Source organism: Danio aesculapii, chromosome 13 (assembly GCF_903798145.1).
Source record: "Danio aesculapii chromosome 13, fDanAes4.1, whole genome shotgun sequence".
NCBI lineage: Eukaryota > Metazoa > Chordata > Actinopteri > Cypriniformes > Danionidae > Danio > Danio aesculapii.
In genome coordinates this window covers 16,498,898-16,523,950 of record NC_079447.1, presented here as the reverse complement: position 1 = coordinate 16,523,950, position 25,053 = coordinate 16,498,898, and the positions used below count along the sequence as shown (strand labels likewise).

Here is a 25,053-nt window from a genome sequence, read left to right as displayed (position 1 = left end):
TAGATTTTGCATAAATAAATGAAAAAATATCAAAAAAGAAACGTTTACGTTTATATTCATTGTGAGCGACACAGTGGCTCAGTGGTTAGCATTGTCACCTCACAGCAAGAAGTTCGCTGGTTCGAGTCATAGTTAGTTGGCATTTCTGTGTGGAGTTTGCATGTTCTCCCAATGTTGGCGTGGGTTTCCTCCGGGTGCTCCGGTTTCCCCCACAGTCTAAAGACATGCAGTACAGGTGAATTGAATAAACTAAATTGTCCGTAATATATGTGTGTGGATGAGTGTGTATGGATGTTTCCCAGTACTGGGTTGAAGCTGAAGGGCATCCGCTGTGTGAAACATATGCTGGATAAGTTGGCGGTTCATTCCGCTGTCCAACCCCTGATGAATAAAGGGACTAAGCTGAAGTAAAATGAATAAATGACTGTTATACACCATAGCCGAGGCGACTTAAAATAAAATTAAATAGTTGATATTATTTTTTTAATATTTTTAACTGTATATCTTATTTTCTCACAATTTTGTAAAATCACAGTTTTTTTGTATAATTAAGAAAATGTTAAATATTATCGCTAAAAGCTAAAATTCAAATGATTTTAAAATTCTAGTGAATTTAAGTATTTTATAAATTATACTGTATTCATTCATTCATTCATTCATTCATTCATTCATTTTCTTTTCAGCTTAGTCCCTTTATTAATCTGGGGTCGCCACAGCGGAATGAACCGCCTATACAGCATAACAATTATGTTAATTAATAAAATTATTATTCAATATGTTTATTAATAAATAATAACAATAAACTATTATTAAAAATGTTATTATTATTTAAAAAATTATTTTGTAATTAGACTAAATTAGTTAGTCAAAAAATTTTATTTATATTTATTGTGAGATTATCATAAAGTTTTATTTACTTAATTAAAAAGAAATAAATTTTTCACTGCTCATCAATTGTAATCCAACTTTTAAAGAAAGAGAAATCTTGTTTACTTGTTTTTCTCTTATTCCACTGAACAACGAGTAAAGAAACTACTTTGACATATTACAGAAAGGATGATCAAAAAATAATCATATTCAATCAGACTATGTATGCATTTTTGTCTTGAAACAACAAAACCAGAAACACGTCATTACCCTATTTGGCAGATGAACTCAATAATGTTCCAAGATTGTTTTAATGAAAGACATTTTGTTTCTTGGCTGCATTCTTCAGCTGCATTTTAACCAGACAGAATAGCAGCAGACTAACTATAGGTGCAGTCAGTCTCACTGGAGCTGCCTGAGATTCAGAGTCTTATTCAAGGACACAATGACTTGAGGTTAAACCTGTTCATAGCCCAGATTTTTAACCACTACACTGCGTTCTTTCCTTCTGTGGAAGAAAACCTTTTCATATGACACAGAAGCTTGGTTTTGAAACAGGCTGTTCTGACATGGCAACAATGGCTGATGATTAACCCTGCGCCTGAAGCTCCATTCTATATCCAATGCTGGAAGGAAAGGCATTTAATAAATTTATAATGGGAAAACAGAAAGAAAAAACTTAGTTTGACCGCCGGACATCTGTTGCTCTAATGCAAAATGTTAGTTAAACACATTTAAAGAAGTCTTGAACGGCTTTTTATGTGTATTTATTGTATACTGTTTAGTTTAAATTGATCTACTGAGGTCCACTTATAACACAATCCAAAATTTTACACCCAAAGCATAATAATTTAGAAGTAAAAGGCTATTTCTTCCATGTTTTGATGCCCCTCATCATGAAACATTGTTTGAATAAGCATGGCAGATTGTAGACTCGGAAGTAAACACCCGCTGCTATGAATGGCTAACATTTTTTGCATATTTAAATATTTGAAAGGACAGCTTTGGATTAACTTTGCTTTAAGGACCACAATGGAATTGTGATATCCTTGATGAATTAGGTGCATTCCCTTATGTTTTGTCAAATAAAACGAAAGAAAGAAAGAAAGAAAGAAAGCTGTGTAAGACCAATGTAAACTTCTCCATCTGTATCTGACAGCCTACATCCTCCTTAAGTATTGAGTAAAACAGTCTGTGTAAAAACAGAAAAAGCAATAAGGAAAATGTAATGAAAACTATTACTGACACTTTTGTGGTGCAATATTTTTGTAAGGTCCATTATTGTCAGCACAACATCGTCTTTAAGTTTCAAAATCGCCCAAAATCCCCTACTTCTCTACTATTTAGTATGTGAAAAGCAGTATGTGAGATTAGTTAGTATGTCTGAATTCATAGTATTCAATAAAACAGTAGGCGAGAAGTATAGAAATGACCTACTACTTTCTGAAGTGCACATCCAGTGCACACTTTACTATCCCATGAGGCCAAGCAAGAGAATTTATGAATGGGAGTCAACAGTGAAGCCATGCAATGGATGCGGAGAGGTCACGTGATAACAATAAAGGGCGGATGTACTGTAGTATGTACAAATTTCATTCATACTACTCAAATTCGTACACTTTAAAAATATCTGTGAATTAGCAGCTTTCTATATTTATGATTCATGTTTTTATTTTTCCTCACTTATGTTTTTGGGACCTTGATCTTTCTTCCAACAACTTTTAACCTTGAAAAGTAAAAAAAAAAAGTGACTTTCATTAACATTTTTAACAGTTTAAAGTGATATATTGTCTGGGTTTGTGTTGTTGATTATACTACAAATTCCAACCCAGGCTCATTCTGAAAACATACTGCTATATACATTTCTGGAGAGCACCAAATACGTCCTAGAAGGTACGTTTTTTTTGCAGTTTTTGAGATCTTAAATTTCTCTCGCGAGTGCCATTCGTGCTTGGTGTTCTCACGTAAATCCATCAGAGGCCGCTGTCCACTGACTGACTGACTGACTGACCGACTGACTGACTGACCGACTGATTGACTGACCGACCATCCTCCCCCTTCCCTAAACCCAACCAACAGTGTTTTCAAAGGCGCCGATTGGCCCACCCACCCACTTCCCTAAACACAACCGACAGTTTTAAAAAGCAATCCAGAAAAAGAAAAGTCCTCGTCTGATTTTACCACGTTTTCAGATTTTACCACATTCTCACATCGCTATTTACTTGTTTATTTTACTTTTTTGCCTTCTGTTTTTGTCTTACCTGCTTTCTGAAACCGTTCTTCACCAGACTCAAACCCCGTCGTCGTGGTCAACTCCTCTCTGCAACTCCTCTCTGCAAGTCCACCGACATACATGGCAAGCTAACTGGACAAACTGGTAACAGCGGGAAAGCCGCCCACATCGAGGTAAGCGTTCAGTTGGTAAGTGCAAAAAGGAACGGTGTCATACCGGCCTGTAGTGTTCGTTTAAAAGACAAAATGCAGCAATATGTACTTCTGGCTACATAATTTGTGGTCTCCAGAAATCTATATAGGGCTACGCTTTCAGGATGAGTCTATGTTGACAAAAACCTTGTAATGAACTCCAATATTTTACAGACTCATTTCTCTATATATTATTTATATTTAAATTAATAAAATGTCAATAAAAGTCCCTTTGTTAAACTGTAGAGTTGAATTTTCAACATCAAAATTCAACAAAGCAGAGATCAAGGTCCCATAATGCAACAGTTTTTACAATGTACTATACAATGTAATTTTCTAACAGCCGTGTAGTAAGTTCATATTCAAATATAGTACTTACACAAGTACTGTAGTACGCGATTTTGGACTTCCCATTAAACAATTTTGTGTTTAACAGACATCTAATAGATATCTAAACGTAGACAGCTTGGCTAAAACAAGGCTAAACTTGGGCTGTCAGTGAAAATCTAATAGACAGAATAGCCCAAAACTAGACTAGTCGTCAAGTGGACAGATTAGACAGACTCTATATGTGTAGTCATACATTTCTGTTTATTTGATGATGAGTCTAGTTTTGGCCTATTCTTAGATGACTATTAGAATTTCACTGACAGCCCAGATTTAGCACTGTTTTAGCCAAGACAACTATGCTTAGATGTCTATTAGACATGTATTAGACATCTTTTAAAAACAAAAAATGTTTGCTGGGTTGTTTAATATACACTGTAAAACCCAAAGAGTTAAGGTAACTCAGACCATTTGAGGAAACCGATTGCAACAAACCATTTATGTTTAAAAATGTATCCAAATGAGTACTGTGAACTTAATCTATTTGAGTAAACGAAACAATTTGAGCACAGTAAACCCAATAAATGAAGAGAACTCAAACCAACTGAGAACTGTAAAACCCAATAAGTTAAGGCAACTCAAAACGTTTGAGGAAACTGATTGCAACAAACCATTTGAGTTAAAAAACTAATCTATATGAGTACCGTGAACTTACTCCATTTAAGTTAAAATAATGAAGTATTTAATTAACTCATTACCTTCAACACTGAGTTCAAAACTCTTTTTAAATGAGTAGAATTAACAATTAACAATTTTGAGTTATCTACACTCATTGCATTTGACAAAGACGAATTGTTACTACTGATGAGTATTACTGAAAAATGACAAAGCATGAATCCCCTCACATCGAATTTATTCATCATCTCTATTAACACATGCTGGAAAACTCTCAAGGTGGCAGTCACTAAACCTGCTATTAAGAAATCAAATTGTGGAATTTGGATAATGATCACCAGATCCTATTCTCCAAAATAGCACAGAGAGCTATCTTAATACCTGGCCCTGTTCACAGCTGGCATTAAGTTACGTTTTGGCCAATCGGATCACACACACACAAATGGCATCCCTTAATATTTCAGAATTAGGTCAACCGGTGGAGTGTAGGCATATTTTGTAGCTGTTTGAATGCATTCAACCAGATGAGGGTTCACTACCTTATGTGAAAGGAATCTGCTTGAATGTATAGTCAAATACCTGCCTGGAAGTGATACAAATGATTCAGATAATACAAAGTATATTTGAGAAAATTAAAACATACTCTGTCTTTGACTTTGAAGGCAGTACACCTTTTATAGTAGATTTCAATAGCCAAATGATGAACCCTTAAAATAGCATAATATGGAACGGTATGACTAAAGATACCATAATTGTCAATGCACCCAGTTTTTCACTTCACTACAGTTCTTAAAACTGTCATACACAGCTTTTATCTTAATGATAATCTTTGAGAAAGTTGTGTGTGCGGTTGTGCTTACTGAGAGTTTGTGTTCGTGTTCTTTGGTTACTCTGCTGAGAAGCTGTGCTTTCCTGCGGTTCAGAGCTTCAATCAGAGCATCACACTGGGCCACCAAACATGCCTCAAATTCAACTCCATTCTCCTGAAACACACCATTAGGAAAGAATCAGATCATTAAAGGTTTAATACTACACTACATAGGTGTGAGTGTGTAAGTGTTAGTGCATGCATGTTGTACCTGTATGTGTTGGACCATATTTCTGAGCTGCACCAGGAACTCTTTAGCCTCTGTGGCCCGATCAGACAGAACATTCAATGCTTGAGAGAGTTGTCCCTGAAAACGTGAAGACAGAAAAGATGAGACATACAGACTATAGTATAAAGAGTGTAATATTTTTCTGGAAAATGCAAGATGATGCAAGATGAATAGAAAGTACATTCAAGCAGACTTGAAAAAGATTTAATAAAAAGCTATAACCACCAAACTGCTCTGGTTGTTAAATCTTTCTAAATAACTATCTAGTCTATGTTAATAATATGCAAGATCATGTTAACAACATTCAAATACATGGAAATAATGCCCCAAATAATGTTGGTGTGCTTAAAATGCTATAAACATACTATGCTAACGACATAAAACATGTTAGCAGTGGGTTAAATCATGTTAGCAGCATGCTACATATGTTTACATTTCTTGAAATTGGCTGACCTAAAATTAATGCTAGCAATAGGTTAAAAACTTGTTAACATGTTTGCAGCATGACCTGGCATGTCGCTAAGATATATCTGTCTGTCTGTCTAAAGCAGGGGTGGTCAAACTTTTTCTTATGAAGGGCAAAAAACCAAACTTGATTGAGGCTAGTGTGCCGAAGGTAAATATAGTTGTCATGGGTACTTTCCTAACTTATTTAATAATGTTTAGAAATGACTAGAAAAAATTACTTTATATTAACTAATACAGGTTTTTTTTTTTACATTTAATAATGAACTTATTACAATAAAATCAAAACAATCTCATTTATAACAGAATTAGACTAGTTTTGGCCTTGATTTGCTTCCCGTTGTCTATTGCATAGTCCTCTATTCGTCGAGTGACAGCATTTGCATTTTAAAAAATGAGATTCATTTACAACATTTATTTGAAACATTTAATTTCAGCTTGCTTTCAAACAAGAAAGGTTACAGAAAATTTGAAATCATGATCTCTATGTTAAAGGCGTTCGTCCCATCCCTCTCCATCATACTCATGCTCCGCTCATATGGCATGGTGGACCAAATCAAAGGTTACAATGGGCTAACTTTGGCCTGGGGGTCCTACTTTGGGTATCTCTGGTATAAAGATTGTAATATTTCTGTGGAAAATGTGATGCATGATGAATAGAAAGTTAATTAAAGCAGACTTGAAAAAGATCTAATAAAAAGCTATAACCACCAAACTGCTCTGGTTGTTAAATCTTTCTAAATAACTGGCTTTCTAAATCTATGTAAGATATATTCTAAGATATGTTATCTATGTAATCTATGTTAACAATATGCAGATCACATTAACCATATTCAAATACATGGAAATAATTTCCCAAATAATGTTGATGTGCTTAAAATACAACAAATATACAATGCTAACAACATATAACGTGTTAGCAATGGGTTAAATCATGTTAACAGCATGCTAAATATGTTTACATCTATCCATCTATCCATCTAGAAGCTGAAAAACATGCCTATTTTAGCAATATGCTAAAAGATGTTAATAATGTGTAGGATAATGTTAACAACATTCCAAAACATCGCAACCATTGTCCCAAATCATGTTGACATGCTAAAATGCTATAATGTACAATGCTAGCAACCTGTTAAAACATGTTAGCAATGGATTAAATAATGTTAACAGAATGCTAAATATGTTTACATCTGTTGAAATTTGCTAATTTAAAATTAATGCTAGCAACATGTTAAAAACTTGTTTATCTATCTATCTATCTATCTATCTATCTATCTATCTATCTATCTATCTATCTATCTATCTATCTATCTATCTATCTATCTATCCATCCATCCATCCATCCATCCATCCATCCATCCATCTGGAAGCTGAAAAACATGCCCATTTTTAGCAATATGCTAAAAGATGTTAATAATGTGCAGGATCATGTGAACAACATTCTAAAACATTGCAACCATTGTCCCAAATCATCTTGACATGCTAAAAAATGCTATAATGTACGATGCTAGCAACCTGATAAAACATGCTAGCAACGGGCTAAACCATGTTAACATGCATCTATATATTTATCAGAATCAAAGTTTTTAAAAGTGGCTATTTGTTCGCATTATACTAAAATATGATAGCAGAATCATGTTAAAACTACTTCAAACTTTCAGACGTTTGTTTATTTTGATTATTTAAAACAATATCTAATGACCTTTTAATTAAATTAATTTCATTCCTCTTAACAACTTCACATTAAACACCTTTAGCAGTTTAACAATGCTGTAATGGGGAATCAGTGCTCAAAGCGAAATGTGTATAGAAAGTTAAGAGAGGAAGTGACATAATTTGCGAGAGGTTAGTCATTAAAATGTCATTTGGAGAGTGGGTGAGAATGGGAAGAGGAGTGAATGTGCGTATGTGTGTGCGTCAGGCTTAGTGAAACGATGGAGCTTTGGAGTGGGAAAAATATCCCATTATAAATGTTCGAGCATTGCTATGACAACCATTGGCCAAGAGACCTCCACTTTCATTTGTGGTCTGTTCTCAAACGAGGAACAAAAATGGCAGAACAAGGGCTGAAACTCAGTGCTCCAAATTTTCTTCTATGGCCTACATACTACATTAAAGCCTATACACTACAGAGGCCTACTTGTGACAGCCTTACACACTAAAGCCCAGCACATCACAGCATTACTCACACCCACAGCACTACACAACAGCACACTATCACCTACAATGAGAGTCCTATAATGAGAGCCCAGCAGGGCCAGTGTTACAGAAACATCCTATATTTATGTCTTTTGTCATAAATGATAGCTAAAATCACCTGATAAGACAGGACTCTCTAGAAGTCAGGATGCAATAAGCAAACCATTGCCACACACAGTACCCATTAGCTCAAGTACAACCAATCTTCAACATTCCAATACATATGCAGGGTGTCCGCGGGGTCTTAAATGTCTTAAATTTCAAACACAAAATTTTAGGCCTTAAAATGTCTTAAATTCACTGAAATATTGTGTTGTATGTCTTAAATTATTTTAAACAGGTCCAAGTAAAGCTACCCAATCAGGCCGACCTCCGTCCAATCACCAACAAGCAATCTTAATAAAATCAGGGAAAGAAAAACAATTACACAGTTCCTCATGAAAATAACAGAGCAATTTATCTCTATACATTATCTTCCATTTTATAAAAACTATTTACAGAAGTATGGCTGAGTAGCCGTAATATTTATAAATAGACATGAAACTTAAGGTTTTATAACAGAAATGCATTAGGTTGAATAGAAGTTATACTCAATCAATTTGGACCAAAAGCCAGCAAATATATATTTTGTATTATTTATGTAATTCCTTTTACAGTAAATATACTTTTAACATTGGTAAACTGGTCATCTAATATATATATATATATATATATATATATATATATATATATATATATATATATATATATATATATATATATATATATATATATATATATATATATATATATATTGTTGAAAATAGTGTTTACAGCTACAATTTTCTTGTTTTGACAGATTAAAGTGTATCGCTAAGATATAATTACATTTGCTTTGTTTTGTATTGTTTTTTGTGGCAAACCGTGCCATTAGAAATAATCATTAGTGATTAGCCATGTATAAGTCAAAATTTCATTCATAATGGTCCTAAAACTGTCTTAGAAAGTCTTAAATTTGACTTGATGAAACCTGTAGAAACCCTGTGTTAGTGTTGATATACAAGTACATGACTAGAAACGTTAAAATAAAAAACATAACTAAAATGGGGCGTGATGGTCTTAATCAAGTAATAGAGTCCAAGGCATGTGAAAGCTTTCAGGCATTTCTGTTCCTCATGAGGTAAAGAGAGCTAACCAACATCTTCAGATCATTCCTCTATCCATTAAGGCAGGGTTTCACCTTTACAAATTTGCATCTATGAAGGAAGTGTTTACCTAGAATAATTAAAGAGAGCATTTATCAAAAAGTCAAGGTCTTTGTCCTTCAAAATTATACCAACTATGACTGAGACCACAGTTAAAGTATATTTGTATCTGTTTGGAATGCAGCCAGTTCTGAAATTCCATCCAAAACTCTTTTATTCCATCCAATTTCATCCAAAACTCCATTCAAAAATTCCATCCAAAACTCACAGTGAAAAAAAAAGTTTGTTATGTTACCTCCAAACCAGACATACTCACAATTTCCGATTCAAGCTGCTTCTATTTTCTACTTTGCCGGCATTTAACTAATAGTATCAACAAAGTGATGTCATGCCACACGCATTGCTGTTTCTGTGTCAGAGAAGAGGTCTAACTCTGTGCCACCGCATAACTATAGATGTGTTAAAAAATAATGAGAACATACATATATACAGTTGAAGTCAGAATTATTAGCCCCCCTGTTTATTTTTTTTCCCCATTTTCTGTTTAAAAGAGAGAAGATTTTTTCAACACATTTCTACATTATTTTGACTGTCTGTTTCCATTACCCTCTCTTCAGTTCTTCTTGTGTGATGTTATGGCTGTATAATATCAGTTTGAACTGGGACAGCAGAAGCATCACGGCAGACCCAAATACGGCTTCCCCCTTTTAGCACCTGGGACACACACACACACACACACACATGCATACTGTACACACGCAAATCAGATCTTGGATCAGTGTCCTCTGCTGGTCCCATCTGTAGCTGTTTCACTGAACACTAGCGAGCTGGCCTCATATCAGAGGAAAATGGCCTCTTTCCGCACTGCAGACACTTGCTAGTCATTCACTAAACAGATTGTAGTTTTGCTGAAGCCTCAGGGCACCATATGCTTCTCTTTCCCTTCTTTTCTCCAACTATCTCTCCATGTCACATGCAAACACACTTGCGCAGCAAGCAGGAAAATAGGCCTGTGATGCACTGATGCTCTGACAGATTTCGCTACCTTTTCACAAGGAAGTAGTTTTGCAACTGTGCAAAAATATTTTTTAGGCTGCCAAATATCTAGAGAGCTGGGTGTCAACTGAGATAAGCTGACATGAGGATCACATATCTAAACTGTAAACTAAAATAGTTTATTTTCCAAAAAAAAAGAAAGGTTTTGCAATTGGTTTTTCACTAGTGAAAATCATTTTTTTAGTAAATAAATAAAGTCTTTCTAAACTGTAATATTCAAATACACAACTGAGGCATTATATGGTTAAATATGCACTGTTTTGCATACATTTTCTGAATGGAAACATTTAAATTAGATAAATGAATTCATTTGTTGACATGCCAAAGTTAATGATGACTGGATATATATATTTTTATCATTGCATCAATTATAAAATACAGTCCGCTGCCTGAAAAGTTTTTTTTGTCTTATAGTATTTTGTTTGATTATTTAACCCTTTATAAGCCACTCACTGAAATACATTGGAAAACCGCTAGACTTTTACTTGAGCAGCGGATTCGAATGATTTCACTCGATTGAATGGGCATTATCAGTGGTTATCAGCTGATTGATATGGGCCAGTTGAGGCCTTCTGCGCCTACTAGTAGGCTCATAAGGCTGTTGTCATCCATCTACATGGTTCAATGTAATCAATGTCAAAATAAAGTTAATAATTACCATGGTTCTTTGGCTAATAAAGGCCTAAATAATGGGTACTGTATGTGGCAGTGGTGTCCTTATTGCATCCTATCTCTAGAGAATCCTTTATCTGGTGATTTTAGCTGCTATTTACAACAAAATACATAGATATATTGTGTTTCTGTAACACTTGAGGTTATTACAGTATTTTGAAGTCTTTTATGGCTTAATAGATTATATTGTAATGTAGTCAATGTCAAAATGATGTTAATTACCATTCTTTGCCTTATAAAGGGTTACCTAATGGGTACTGTATGTGGCGATGGTGTCCTTACTGCATTCTAACTCTAGAGATTCTTTTCTTTTCTGGTGATTTCAGCCATCATTTACAACAAAAGACATAAATATACAGTAGTATGTTTCTGTAACATTTGAGGTTATTAAAGTATTTTGAAGTCTTTTATGGCTTAAAATTATATTGTAATGTAATCAATGTCAAAATGATGTTAATTACCCTGGTTCTTTGCCTGATAAAGGGTTAACTAATGGGTACTTTATGTGGCAAAGGTGTCCTTACTGTATCCTAACTCTAGAGAGTCCTTTATCTGGTGATTTCAGCTGCCATTTACAACAAAAGACATAAATATAGAGTAGTATGTTTCTGTAACACTTGAGGTTATTACAGTATTTTGAAGTCTTTTAAAAGATTATATTGTAACATAATTAATGTCAAAATGAAGTTAATGTTATTCTGCCTGATAAAGGGTTAACTAACTGTTGAATGTTAAAATAAGGTGAATTAAATAAAAAATAGGAACATCCTGGATCTGTTTCTTTGCTCTTCTTTATTATTTTTATGCATTATAGAAGTACGGTATCGGTAGATTCTCAAAATCAAATGACTTGGACAGGAGAGCAAAAAAACCTGATTGGGACATCCCTACAATTTATTATTATTATTATCAATAACATTTGAAATAAAAATATTCAGCAGCAAATTTGTTTTAATCAACCATTTTTTATGTTGGAATTTTTAAAGGATATAAACTTCCAAAGAACAGCATTTTGTCTTATGTTATTTTTTTTATGATATTCTAAAAACATTTGATCAATAATGATCATTCATTATATCATTCATCATATATATATATATATATATATATATATATATATATATATATATATATATATATATATATATTTTTTTTTTTTTCAACCTATATCTTCAGTTTCATTACAATCACTCAAACAAAATTAATCTTTAATAACATCAATCACTAAGTAAGTTCAAATCTTAAAAATGAATTTCGATTTTATACTGTTTTAATTATAGCACTTGTAGCAAAAGCTGAGCTTAGTGTTTAGTTTATTAAACATACAGTTGAAGTCTGAATTATTAGCCCCGCTGTTTATTTTTCCCCCAATTTCTGTTTAACAGAGAGAAGATTTTTTCAACACATTTCTAAACATAACAGTTTCAATAACTCATGTCTAATAACTGATTGATTTTATCTTTGCCATGATGACAGAAAATAATATTTCACTAGATATTTTTTCAAGACACTTCTAATGTTATGAAGCGGACAGGAGACAGAGGTAAGGAAACGTTAGGGTGTTTATTAAATGACAACAAGGAGCACATGAAGGATAGCCAGGAGGATCAGGAATGATGTTGGGGTCTTTTCCTCCGTGGCTGGGTAACAGGAATACACGAGGATGGACAGCACACACCAGATACAGCTGACAGAGGATGACACAGACTTGGAAGGACTGGAAGACAGGACGATTCGGGAGGACCAGGAAGACTAGGAGGAATACAAAGAGAACAGGTAAGTAAATCGTTTGTTTTAGCTGAGGATGACTACGCTGAGTGGTCGCTCAGTTGTCCGCTTTCGTCGAGACGAGCCCGGACAATGAGCGACTGGAGTGCTGTGCTTTTATCTGGTGCTCGTGAATGTGATGCAGCTGTGTGCTCATTAGAAGTCAGGTGATGGTGATCTTCGTGAGTGGGGGTCGTGAGAGCCTGACCAATCCATGACAGTACCCCCCTCCCCAGGGCCCGCTCCTGAGGGCCGACACCTCCGACGCCGTGGTGGTCTCCCTCTGCCTCTAGGCGCTGGGAACTCAGGGTGGCTCTCATGAAACTCCACCATGAGACTAGGATCGAGAATATCAGCTCTGGGAACCCATGTCCTTTCTTCGGGGCCGTACCCTTCCCAGTCCACCAGGTACTCCAACTGGCCACCACGACGTCGGGAACGCAAGATCTCCTTCACTGCGTAGACGGCTCCTTCTTCTAGGAGCAGTGGAGGAGGGGGTTCCTCTTCGTGGTCAGGCTCTGTGGAGGGAAGAACAGGATCGTGATAGGGTTTCAGGAGTGATACGTGGAATGTAGGGTGAATACGGTAGTGAGAGGGTAATTGTAGTTTGTAGGTGACGGGGTTAACCTGTTCCACGATGGTGAAGGGACCAACAAATCGGGGACTTAACTTGCGAGAGGGCAGTCGCATGCGTATGTCCCGGGTGGATAGCCACACCTTTTGTCCGGGTGTGTATCTGGGTTCTTCAGACCTTCTCCTATCGGCGGTTACCTTGCTTCGACGGACTGCCCTCTGCAGATGTTGATGAGCCTCGTCCCAGACTCTCTCGCTCTCCCGGAACCAGTGATCCACTGCGGGGACATCAGATGGTTCGCCATCCCAGGGAAAGAGCGGTGGTTGGAAGCCCAGGACGCACTGGAATGGCGTGAGTCCGGTGGAGGGTTGCCGCAGTGAATTTTGGGCATATTCTGCCCAGCCCAAATACTGGCTCCAGGAGTTCTGGTGACCACTGCAGAAGGTCCTCAGGAACCGTCCCACCTCCTGAATCTTCCTCTCTGTCTGCCCGTTGGTTTGGGGATGATATCCAGAAGAGAGGCTGACGGCCACACCTAGGAGCTTGAAGAAGGCTTTCCATAGACGTGAGATGAACTGTGGACCTCTGTCCGACACAATATCTTCTGGAATACCAAATGACCTGAAGACTTGATTAAAGATATTGTCGGCAGTTTCAAAGGCTGTGGGAAGACCTTTCAGAGGGATTAGTTTGACAAACTTTGAGAATCTATCTACTATGACTAGAATACAGGTATTACCTTCTGACGAAGGGAGGTCAGTGATAAAGTCCACTCCTAGGTGTGACCAGGGACGGTTCGGAATCGGCAAGGGATGGAGCTTTCCAGCGGGTAGATGACGTGGGCTCTTGGATTGGGCACAGTCCTTACAGCCCTGAACATATTGCCTCACATCCCTTGCCATGTTTGGCCACCAGAATCGTTGGGATACTAGCGAGAGAGTATTGTTGATCCCTGGATGTCCAGTGCCTAGCGAGGTATGTAAGGAGTGGATCAGATCTACCCGGTGTTCAGGTGGTATGAACTGCCGATGAGGAGGGCATCCCGGCGGAGCAGGGGCTTCCGGAGTGGCAACGACTGGAGGAGCGTTCCAGGTGATCGGACAAATGGAGATGTGTTCGGGAAGAATCTTCGTTGGGAGTTCTTCATGATCGTGATGCTCGTGTAAACGAGAGAGAGCGTCTGCTCTTAGATTCTTGGGTCCTGGACGATAGGAAATGGAGAAATCAAAACGTGAGAAGAAAAGTGACCATCTGGCTTGACGTGGACATAGTCTCTTGGCCTCTTTGATGTATTGGAGGTTTTTGTGATCTGTGATCACCTGGAACGGATGTTTGGCTCCCTCCAACCAGTGACGCCACTCCTCCAAGGCTAGCTTGATTGCTAGAAGCTCCCTGTCTCCTATGCTGTAATTCTGCTCCGCCGGGCTCAACTTCCGAGAGAAATAGGCACAGGGATGCAGTCGGGGCGGTGTATCATGATGTTGAGATAATACTGCCCCGACGCCGGTGGTGGATGCGTCCACTTCCACCACGAAAGGAAGATTTGGGTCAGGATGAGTCAGGAGTGGGGCCCTTGTGAACTCCTTCTTAAGAAGGCGGAAGGCTGCGGCTGCTTCTTTGGTCCACTCCAGTCCTTTGGGTTTACCCTTGAGGAGATTAGTGAGAGGTGATGTAATCCTGCTGTAGTCCTTGATAAACCGTCTATAAAAGTTAGCAAACCCAAGAAACCTCTGGAGCCCCTTAATGGAAGTGGGTTCTGACCAGGATAGAACAGCCTCAATTTTCTTCCCATCCATACGTATACCGGTTTGGTCAATGATGTATCCCAAGAAATGAATCGACTTCTGGTGGAATGAGCATTTCTCCGCTTTGAGGTAGAGGTGATGTTCTCTCAATGTGTGTAGGACCTCCGCAACGTGTTGGCGATGTTCGGCCTCACTCCGGGAGTAAATGAGGATGTCATCTATGTACACTATTACACAGTGGTGAAGAAACTCCCGGAGGACTTCATGAATGAAGTTTTGGAATACGGAGGGGGCGTTGACCAGACCGTAAGGCATGACCTCATATTCATAGTGGCCAGTAGGGGTCACGAATGCTGTCTTCCATTGGTCCCCCTCACGTATTCTTATCAGATTATACGCGCTGCGGAGGTCCAATTTAGTGAAGACTTTAGCTTCTCGGAGCTGTTCCAAAGCGGCTGGTACCAGAGGAAGGGGATATCGGTATTTTACTGTACCGTTATTTAGGACCCTGTAGTCGATGCATGGACGCAGCCCTCCGTCCTTCTTGGCCACAAAGAAGAAGCTTGAGGCGGCTGGTGATTTTGAGTGACGTATGTACCCCTGACTCAGAGCTTCCCTTATGTAATCTTCCATTGCCTGATTCTCTGGAAGCGAGAGCGGGTAGATCCTACCTCTTGGCAACTGGGCATCTGGAACTAGGTCGATCGCGCAGTCCCATGGCCGATGCGGCGGTAGCTGGGAAGCTCTCTTGGGGCAGAAGACATCATGAAAGGAGCTGTACTCCTTAGGAATGTGGATAGACTGCTTCTCAGGAGGGCTCTCGACCGATGTTGCAAACAAAGAAATGGGGTTCCGACCTTGAAGAGGGAGATTTGGAAAACAGGCAGGTGTACATCCAGATCCCCATTTCTTTATCTCTCCTGTGCCCCAAGAGATGATGGGATCGTGCTTCACCAGCCACGGGCGCCCTAGAATGATGTCCATATTTGCACCCTCCAGAACCAGAAATTGAATCCTCTCTTGATGTAACAACCCCACTTGAAGAAGGATGTCTTCGCATTGTCGATGGATACGGGTCGAAGATCGAGTGCACTGGGTTATCGGTTGTATCTGGTATATATGCGAGGACGCCTCAGTACGGAGGTGGAGTTGACGACAGAGGGATTGGGAGATGAAGTTCCCTGCTGACCCGGAGTCGATGAGGGCTGTGACAAGGAGAGAAATAGAGGCAGTAGTTATTTGTACGGTGGTAGTAAGTGGTTTACATTGTTCAATATTCGTACTGAATACACTCACTGAAGTCCGAATGGGACGAAGGGGACACTCCATACGGGTGTGTCCACTGACACCGCAGTATAGACACAGACCCCGGGTCAGCCTCCTCTGTCGTTCCGCTGATGTCAGTCTTCCAGACTCTATTATCATGGGTTCTGGTTCTGGAGAGGCTGTTGACTCAGGCGATTGGAGGAGTGCAGACGAGGGGGTGATGGTGTCCTGTTGATAGGAACGGAGACGATCGGAACATCGGAGAGAATGTTGGATGAATCTCTCCAGACCCATTGTATCATCTAATGTGGCCAGTTGGATTCGGAGAGTGGGTTCCAAGCCGAGCCGGTACGTGGTCAACAACGATCTCTCATTCCATCCACTTGCAGCTGCTAGAGTGCGAAACCGGAGAGCATATTCCTGTGTAGATAGAGTACCTTGCTTTAGATGATACAGCTGCTCTCCAGCGGCTACTTCCCCATCAGAACGTCCAAACACCTCTTTGAAATACTCCGTGAAGGTAGTGATGGAATTCATGACCGGCCCGGCTTGGTTCCAGATCGTCTCAGCCCATTTAAGTGCAGGTCCAGAGAGTAGAGATACGATGTAGGCGATCTTCGACTTATCTGTGGGATATAGAGAAGGTTGCATTTCGAATATGAGGGAACATTGTAACAGAAAACCATTGCACTCCCCCGCTCCGCCTGAGTAGGGCGCTGGTCGGGCCATGGGACTGGAAGGAAGGGCCGAAGAAGAAACTGTGGAGGCGGAAGTGCTCGGTGCTGGTGGTGCGTTGGAAAGTGGAGCTGGTGGCTGTAGAATCCGCTTCAACTGGTCCACCAGCTCTTGAAGGTGATCGGGGGTGCTCATGTTGTCGTCGTTAAAGGTCCGGGCTTCTGTTATGAAGCGGACAGGAGACAGAGGTAAGGAAACGTTAGGGTGTTTATTAAATGACAACAAGGAGCACATGAAGGATAGCCAGGAGGATCAGGAATGATGTTGGGGTCTTTTCCTCCGTGGCTGGGTAACAGGAATACACGAGGATGGACAGCACACACCAGATACAGCTGACAGAGGATGACACAGACTTGGAAGGACTGGAAGACAGGACGATTCGGGAGGACCAGGAAGACTAGGAGGAATACAAAGAGAACAGGTAAGTAAATCGTTTGTTTTAGCTGAGGATGACTACGCTGAGTGGTCGCTCAGTTGTCCGCTTTCGTCGAGACGAGCCCGGACAATGAGCGACTGGAGTGCTGTGCTTTTATCTGGTGCTCGTGAATGTGATGCAGCTGTGTGCTCATTAGAAGTCAGGTGATGGTGATCTTCGTGAGTGGGGGTCGTGAGAGCCTGACCAATCCATGACATCTAAACAGCTTAAAGTGACATTAAAATGCTTAACTAGGTTAATTAGGTTAACTAGGCAGGTTAGGCTAATTAGGCAAGTTATTATATAATGATGATTTGTTCTGTAGACTATAAGGGAAAAAAAATAGCTCAAAGGGGCTAATAATTTTGACCTTAAAATGGTTCATAAAACATTAAAAATTGCTTTTATTCTAGCTGAAATAAAACAAATAAGACTTTCTCCAGAAGAAAAAATACTATCAGACATACTGTGAAAATGTCCTTGCTCTGTTAAACATCATTTGTGAAATATTTAAAAAAGAAAATAAAAATCAAAGAGGCTATAATTCTGACTTCAACTGTATATTTAATATCATTCATGTATTGTTAATCACCTATAACATGACATTAAAGATAGGCTAATCATATCACAGAATTTAAATATCAAAGCATACTTTTCTAAACAGAGAGATTAACGAACTGACGTAACCTGTAAGCGTGTTAAACCATGTGCTTATTGATCCATCATCTCCCTGACTGTTGCTTTCTCGTGTTTATGGCTTCTGATTAAATGAAGTTGTCATGCTGAGGGGGTTTATTGCTAAATTAATCCACAGTTTATGAGGCGACACGTCAGGACTCTGAGAGAGAGAGAGAGAGAGGAGACTCTTTTCTCATTCCTGGGCTCTCCATTGGAAACGCTCTTTTCTCCTTCACCCAGACAGACAGTAAATCAGCTCTGCCTTGCTGTATCATGTTGCTACAACAACCGGCCACAGTTATGCACATTCCCGGAGGAATCCAGACACACACAGTTACGATGAGCATCAAGGTTGGCTCAATTCTCATCGACTGATATTTTGAGAGCGACACAACCTCAGAGGAGCACTAAGAGCAGTGAATATGCCTCTGCTGGTATCAGATCTTCTTGTTGGGATTAATTGTGGAAGCTTTTGTCAATGTATATGGTATCATCAAGCTAATATTATTAATTTAACAGGTATAATAGTCAAAAAAAATTTTTTGCTTTAATGTAGATACATGTTTAGAGTAAAGAAATGCTTTTAACTAATTAGATTGCAAAATTATTATAAAGTACAATAGATAACACTAAAGTCTCATTAGCAGTGGTGGTGAGAGTACTGAAAAATCATGTAAAAATGTAGTGCAAGTAGAGTAAAGGTATCTGTTGTAAATATTACTGAAAGTATCAGTAAACAGTAGCCCTTTTAAATGTACTCAAGAGTGGTGAGTAGTGAGTATTACACTGTAAAAAGCTGATGCATTTATATGTAATTTGTGGATGTATGTAAACGTAACATTCTGTAATGCATTTAGTTATTGCCCAGAATGAACACAACACCATAAGACGTTAATATTAGGTTATATTTAGGTTGTAATACCAGGTGACCAAAATTCGATGTCTAGCCAGCGTCTAAGAACAATGTTATTTTGATGTCCAATAATGACGTTGATATTTGGTTGATTTTAGGTTGTGTTGGAAAGTGACCAAAATCCAACGTTGAGCCAACATCTTAAACCAACATCATATTGACATCAAATACTGATATTTATTCGTCAGGTATGGCAACCGAAGTCCAACATCTGATAGACGTCTTAGTGGTAACGTCCACACAACGTCCACACAATGTCTAACATCATTAGACATTGATATTTGGTTGATTTTAGGTTGAATGTTGGACATTGATGTCAGCCTGACGTTGGGTTCTGACGTCAACCAGATTTTCATTTCCAAACAAAATGCATGACGTTGGGGTAAAACGTCAATCTGACATCATGTTGACTTCTTGTGCCTGCTGGGTGTTTAAGGCCATCATACAGTAAACATCCGTCAGTTTCTCATCAGTGACATGCATCTAAACAGTCTCTGGGTCAATGCGTGTAAAGATTTTGAACATCTTCTTGGACACTTTTAATGCTTCCAAATAGTTTGCTGCAATTATATATCCCTCATGTCTTGAGGCTGTTCATTATGATGCGATTTACATTCTGTGTGCAATTTGATTGGACCGGAATCACAGGACTGGTTTTTCTATTCCTCATAGACAGGAAGTAACAAAATAGTGACTGCAGGTTAGAAAAATAGTAAAAGTACCGATACTGCACTAAAAATATACTCAAGGGAAAGTAAAAGTACACTTTTTTAAAACTACTTAGTAAATTACAATTCCTGAAAAAAACTAATTTGTTACTTTACACCACTGCTCATTAGTAAACGTTAGTTAATGGATTAAAATTAACAGTGAGAAATACAATATTATAGTTATATGTTAAACTGAATTTGATTAGTTATTAACTCCATTTAATAAACTGATTACGACTTCTGATTTTAAAGCACTCTTAGGCATTACTAAGAAATTAACCAACTAATGCTTAATAGATGCTTTTGCTGTCATAAAATTTACTTTAAAGTAACTGATGTTAATAAATAGAGCCTTAAATGTACAGACTTAAACTAAATATATTTAATTAGTCACAGAATTTTCAATGTCGTATACCAGATTAACGTGAAAATGGTAGAATAAATCACTTATTAAGTCTTCTTAAGTCTGCATTTGGTGCAGTGAAATACAACCTCTAATACAACTGGTCAATAATTATTCACTGTACTTTGAAGTGCCCATGATATCAATATTGTGCATGTTCATTATCATGATATATTGAAAATCGGCACGTTTAGAATTTACACTGCAGTTATGATCACAGAAGCCTTAAAATTCACACCAGCCATGTATATGTTTGTCTTTTACACTTGATTTTCAATTGTTTTGGTTTGTATCTGCAATCTAAGCTGAAGAGCTGGTGTTTTTCATTTGGCCTGAATCATGGCTGGTTGTGTCGTGCGCTGTGTTTTAATTAGACTGGCGGTGTCTCACCGATCACAGTGACAAGTCTTACTGCACTAAACATGACAGACCCTTTATAATAAAAAAAAATTAAAAAACAGAGCCCCCAGCCTACTGGAAATTACATTTATAACCATTTCAAAAAGGTTTACGTCACTTTCAGCTGGTCAGACTAGCAGACCTGCTTGCTGACCAGTTAAACCAACTGATGACCAGTCTCGTATAAGATGTCTAAACTAGGTTGTCCATCAGGCTAAACCAGTTTGTTAGATTATAGCTCAAGATGTTTTTTGGTCATCATCAATGAGATTGTTTTTAATAAATGTAGAACAGCCTCAATCAGTTTCCCCACCATGCATTACACATGACAGACAGACTCCTTACACTAAACCATGTGCTGATATAAAACATGTAAGCTGGTTTTAGTTGGTTTATAAAAGGTTTTAATGTACTTTGCAATGGTCAAGCTGCAAAACCAGCAAAACTGACAGAATCTACCCAGGCTGTGAGATATTTAGACCAGGACATCCAACTTTGAGACCAGACTAAACCAGTAAACTATGTAGTTCAATAAGATTTTTTGGTCTCCAGAGAATTTTTAAATAAATAAAAACCTCAATCAGTTTCCATACATTTTGCAGGTGACTTACTGACAGATCCTTTAAACTAAAAGAGACAACATTTAGGCTGGTTTTAGATTTTAAATGGGTTTAGGACACTGCCCAGATGGTCAGGCTAAGCAAGAACAGGCTAGGCTGTGAAACATCTAAACCGGGCTGTGCATCTAAACTAACAAGGCCATACTAAAACCAAGGTGTTCAGCCTGTTGAAAAAAATAATATGCAGCTCAGGTTTGCAGACCAATTTAGTGACCAGCTAAAGAAATTGACGTTCGATCTGCCCAAACATATAGACTAAGATGTTCTACAAAACCACTGATAAATGCTTTTTTGGCCAGCTGGCAACTAGCATGAATTGGCTATTTCAATTAATAAAATACTTCAATTCGTCTCCCCAACTTTGGGAGATGTAAACATGACAAACTGTTAAACTGATGAAAATAAAACATTTAGGCTGGTTTTATCTAGACCAGCTAAAACAACACCTGCATCATCTAAATCAGGGTGTTCATCATTGAGACCAGGCTAAACAAGTTGGTTGGAGATGCTTTTTTTAGTCATTATGAGGGATAAATTCTAATAAACAAATAACTTCATCCAGTTTCCCCACCTTGTGGAGTTTCCACATGGCTCCCAGCGCTTTGACCTCATGGGTGGAGTGTTTGCCGTCCTCCAGACACTGGTAGCACACGGGGGTCTTACACTGGACACAGTACATACTTAGGTTTTCCAGCTCGTGCTCGGTGCAGGTGGAGATTTTCCGCGGGCTCGCGCGGCGGCTGATTCTGCCTTGCGCCGGCGGCACAAGACGGTGTTTGGCCAGCGGGCCCCGGGGAGGGTGGCACCGGAGGCGGCAGGGGTCGCAATAAAACACGTCGCACTGCTCGCACATGACAGTCGCCTCGCGGGGGCTCTTTTCGCAAAGCTGACACTTAAGCGCGGCCGCTTTGCTCTGCTGATATCGGTCCACCACCCCCTCCAAAACGCGGTTCTTGGGGAACCCCCGGAGCCCCCTGTCGTCTAGCGTCAGGCTGCGGTGGCACTGCGGGCAGGTGAGGCAGGAGTTCCGCGGGACTGGCGGCAGGACGCCGGTGTGAGGCAGCAGGTGGTGTTGCGCCTGCGGTGGAGGAGGCATGGAAGGGGGGAAAACACGCACCCCGTTGGGGGACTTCTGGCAGGGGGTGGTTGGTGCGCTCACGAACCCGCCGTAAGAGCCGTATCCGCTGTCCGTCTCGCTGTACAGACTCATCTTATCCAGGTCTAAGTAATCATAATCGGAGACCCCGGAGCCGGACGCGCGGCTGCTCTGCGGGGATTCGGCGTCGGGCGTCTGTACCAGGATGTTTCTCGCGCAGGCCAGGCAAATATTATGCGAGCAGGGCAGGATGATCGGCTCGCGGAAAAATGAGCCGCACACCGGGCATTTTAACTCCTCTTCCATTTCATCCATTTTGTATTTCGTACCGGAATCGGAGACTTCCTATAAACAAACACGGAATATCCCCGGCGACAGCTCTGTGCGGACGCGTCTCCTTCGAGCTCTCCGTCCTGTGCACCGGAGGATAGAGGAGGGGGCGGTATAAATTTGGTGGGCGTAGGCTGACTCCAGCACTCGTGCACGAGCGCCAACAGCTACTGCATAAAATCGCTGTCAGTTTATGTGATGAGCTCCGGGAATCCAATCATGCTGATGATGCGAAGTGTGGCAGAGGTACTTGATGAATTTGAGACACAGCCAATGTTTGTGGTGGTGCACCTGCTCCCACAACGCGCCTGATTTTCCTATCCCTCAGCGTTTAGGCAAGGTGTGTTTATAGTCACGAGTCAGTGTTCAGCTGTAGTGTTTGACAGCAGAAAATGTTGGAGCTAAATCTGAAATGTTCTCTCCTAATTGCTGGGGGATGATAATTGCCTTCAGCTGAATTTCCATGGTAACCAAAGAGAGGGCAGATAGAGAAATAGTACCAAAGAGAAAATCTGTTCAACATTTTACGCCAGATTTGATCTGTACCCTCTGAGATAAGAGCGCTAAAGTCGGGTTTGGGAATTGAAAGCACACTTTTGAAAGGCTCTTTACCGTATAATGGAAAAGGATAATCAGTTTAATTAAAATCAGACTAATAAGCAGAACTAATTCGGCACTTTGGGGGACCAAAATGGTTGTTCTTTCATACAAAAAATAAATAAAAAAATGTTAATCCCAGGCTAGTTCTTTAAAATAACTCAAACTATGTATTACTACTCAAACTATGTATTGCCCATACTTGCATACTTGCACACTGTTATGTCCCATCACACAATTCAAAAGCATAAATAAATAGAAAAAGTCCGAGCTCAGATGAGCAATTGTAAAAATTGATGATGTTCACTTTAAAAAATAATGGTTCTTTATTGGCATCTTCAATCTTAAAAATAAAGATTTATTGGTGTGGGTGATTCGACGGAACATTACAATTCAACAAAAGGTTCTAAAGGTGCAGTATGTAAGTTGGACACCCAGTGGTTGAACTAGATATTACACTGCTAGATCAAAATAAACGCAAGCACAGGTTGCCAGATTGACGCCCAACAGGAGCGAGTTTGACTATCGAGCCTAAAGGCAGATTTAAGTCGTGTCCTAAATAAAAGCAACGGCACGCGAAAGAAGGAATATTTCCATATTAAATGAAATTTTTTTTCTAACCAACATCTTGAATTGATATATTAGAAACAGTTTTTGCTGCTAAAAACTGACAATGATCACCTCAGGTACACCTCGTGTGCTTTATTCAGTGTTAAATGCTAATAATGTGAGTTTAAATGGCATTTTACATTACATTTATTGCCATACTACTAAAAGCAGCAGCAGATAGCTCATCTCAGATCTTTAAAATAAAATAAACTGAAAAAAAGTCAGCATCTACATTTAATAATGTTAAAGAGGTGTAATATGTACTTTTTAAATCATAAACCTTACCATTTTGTCAGTGAGTGCATATTCTGTGCTTCTGAATGGCTGCATTAAATTTCTTTAATTGCGTCTGGTGCAAACAGCCAAATTCACTGCGTATCTTGTCACGTAGCGTAATGTTTGTAATTACAATGTAACCTGCTCACCTAATGTTTACGTTCGTAATATTTATATTATTTGATAATTAATAACCTCATGTAGAGCTCTGAATCTGCATCTCATTTAAGAGTCTGCTACTGTCCACCTGAGGTCCCATTTCGGCCACAGACGCATGCTTTAAGAGCATTTCTGAGCGAACGAAAGAAATATGCGGTTTTCCAACAAAGCAACCTGGGATGCTGAGAAATAACTGGATAAACTGCCATTGGGCCCATTTTCAAAGCAGAATAAGTGTCGAATAACAGAAGGACTTGTTTTACAGACAAACAAGAATGTTCACTTAGCATGTTTCTTAAATATCTCCAAACATATAATGGTATTTTTATAATTAGAAGAGTCAAAAACTTACATACAGCACCTTTAATGTGGAAAAAGGTTATTTAGATAATTAGAAATTGCTTTTGCACTAAGAAATAAATGGTTCCTTGAATAACCCCTGAATGAAAGGTTCTTTGGGAACCAAAAATGCCATTTCAATGACATCCCTGTAAAATTAAGAAAATTTGCTGTTTTAACTTTAAATTCCACAGAAGCTTCTTTATAAAACAAACCAGTTTCTTTAGATTTAAAAAATGTTCTTCACACTAACAAATGGTTCTTTGCTTACTTGCTGTTTGAGGGTGCAGTGAATCATTCAGATGATGCAGTTCAGGTGTGTGGGAAAAACATAACAGTGCATCTGCTATTGATCTGACCAATTTTGCGACCTCTGTTGTATTGTGTTCTTTAGGACACGTGTGAGCATTTGAAACGTGAGTGCTAGTAGAGGAGTGCAGGAGAGTGTGTGTGGGG

The 25,053-nt window shown here is 39.0% G+C and overlaps 1 protein-coding gene across 3 annotated transcripts in view; it reads right to left on the bottom strand.

The window, feature by feature from the left end:
* Positions 1–22,687, bottom strand: part of trim9 (tripartite motif containing 9) — a 48,580-nt gene extending 25,893 nt beyond the window's left edge. For all 3 annotated transcript variants that reach the window (XM_056471081.1, XM_056471083.1, XM_056471082.1), the window contains exons 1-3: positions 21,763–22,687; positions 5,373–5,468; positions 5,154–5,276 (exon numbers count right to left, since the gene is read on the bottom strand). In XM_056471081.1, coding sequence (XP_056327056.1) covers positions 5,154–5,276; positions 5,373–5,468; positions 21,763–22,602 — 1,059 coding nt within the window. In that variant the 5' untranslated portion in view covers positions 22,603–22,687. The remainder of the gene's footprint in view (positions 1–5,153; positions 5,277–5,372; positions 5,469–21,762) is intronic.
* Positions 22,688–25,053: the final 2,366 nt, after the last annotated feature.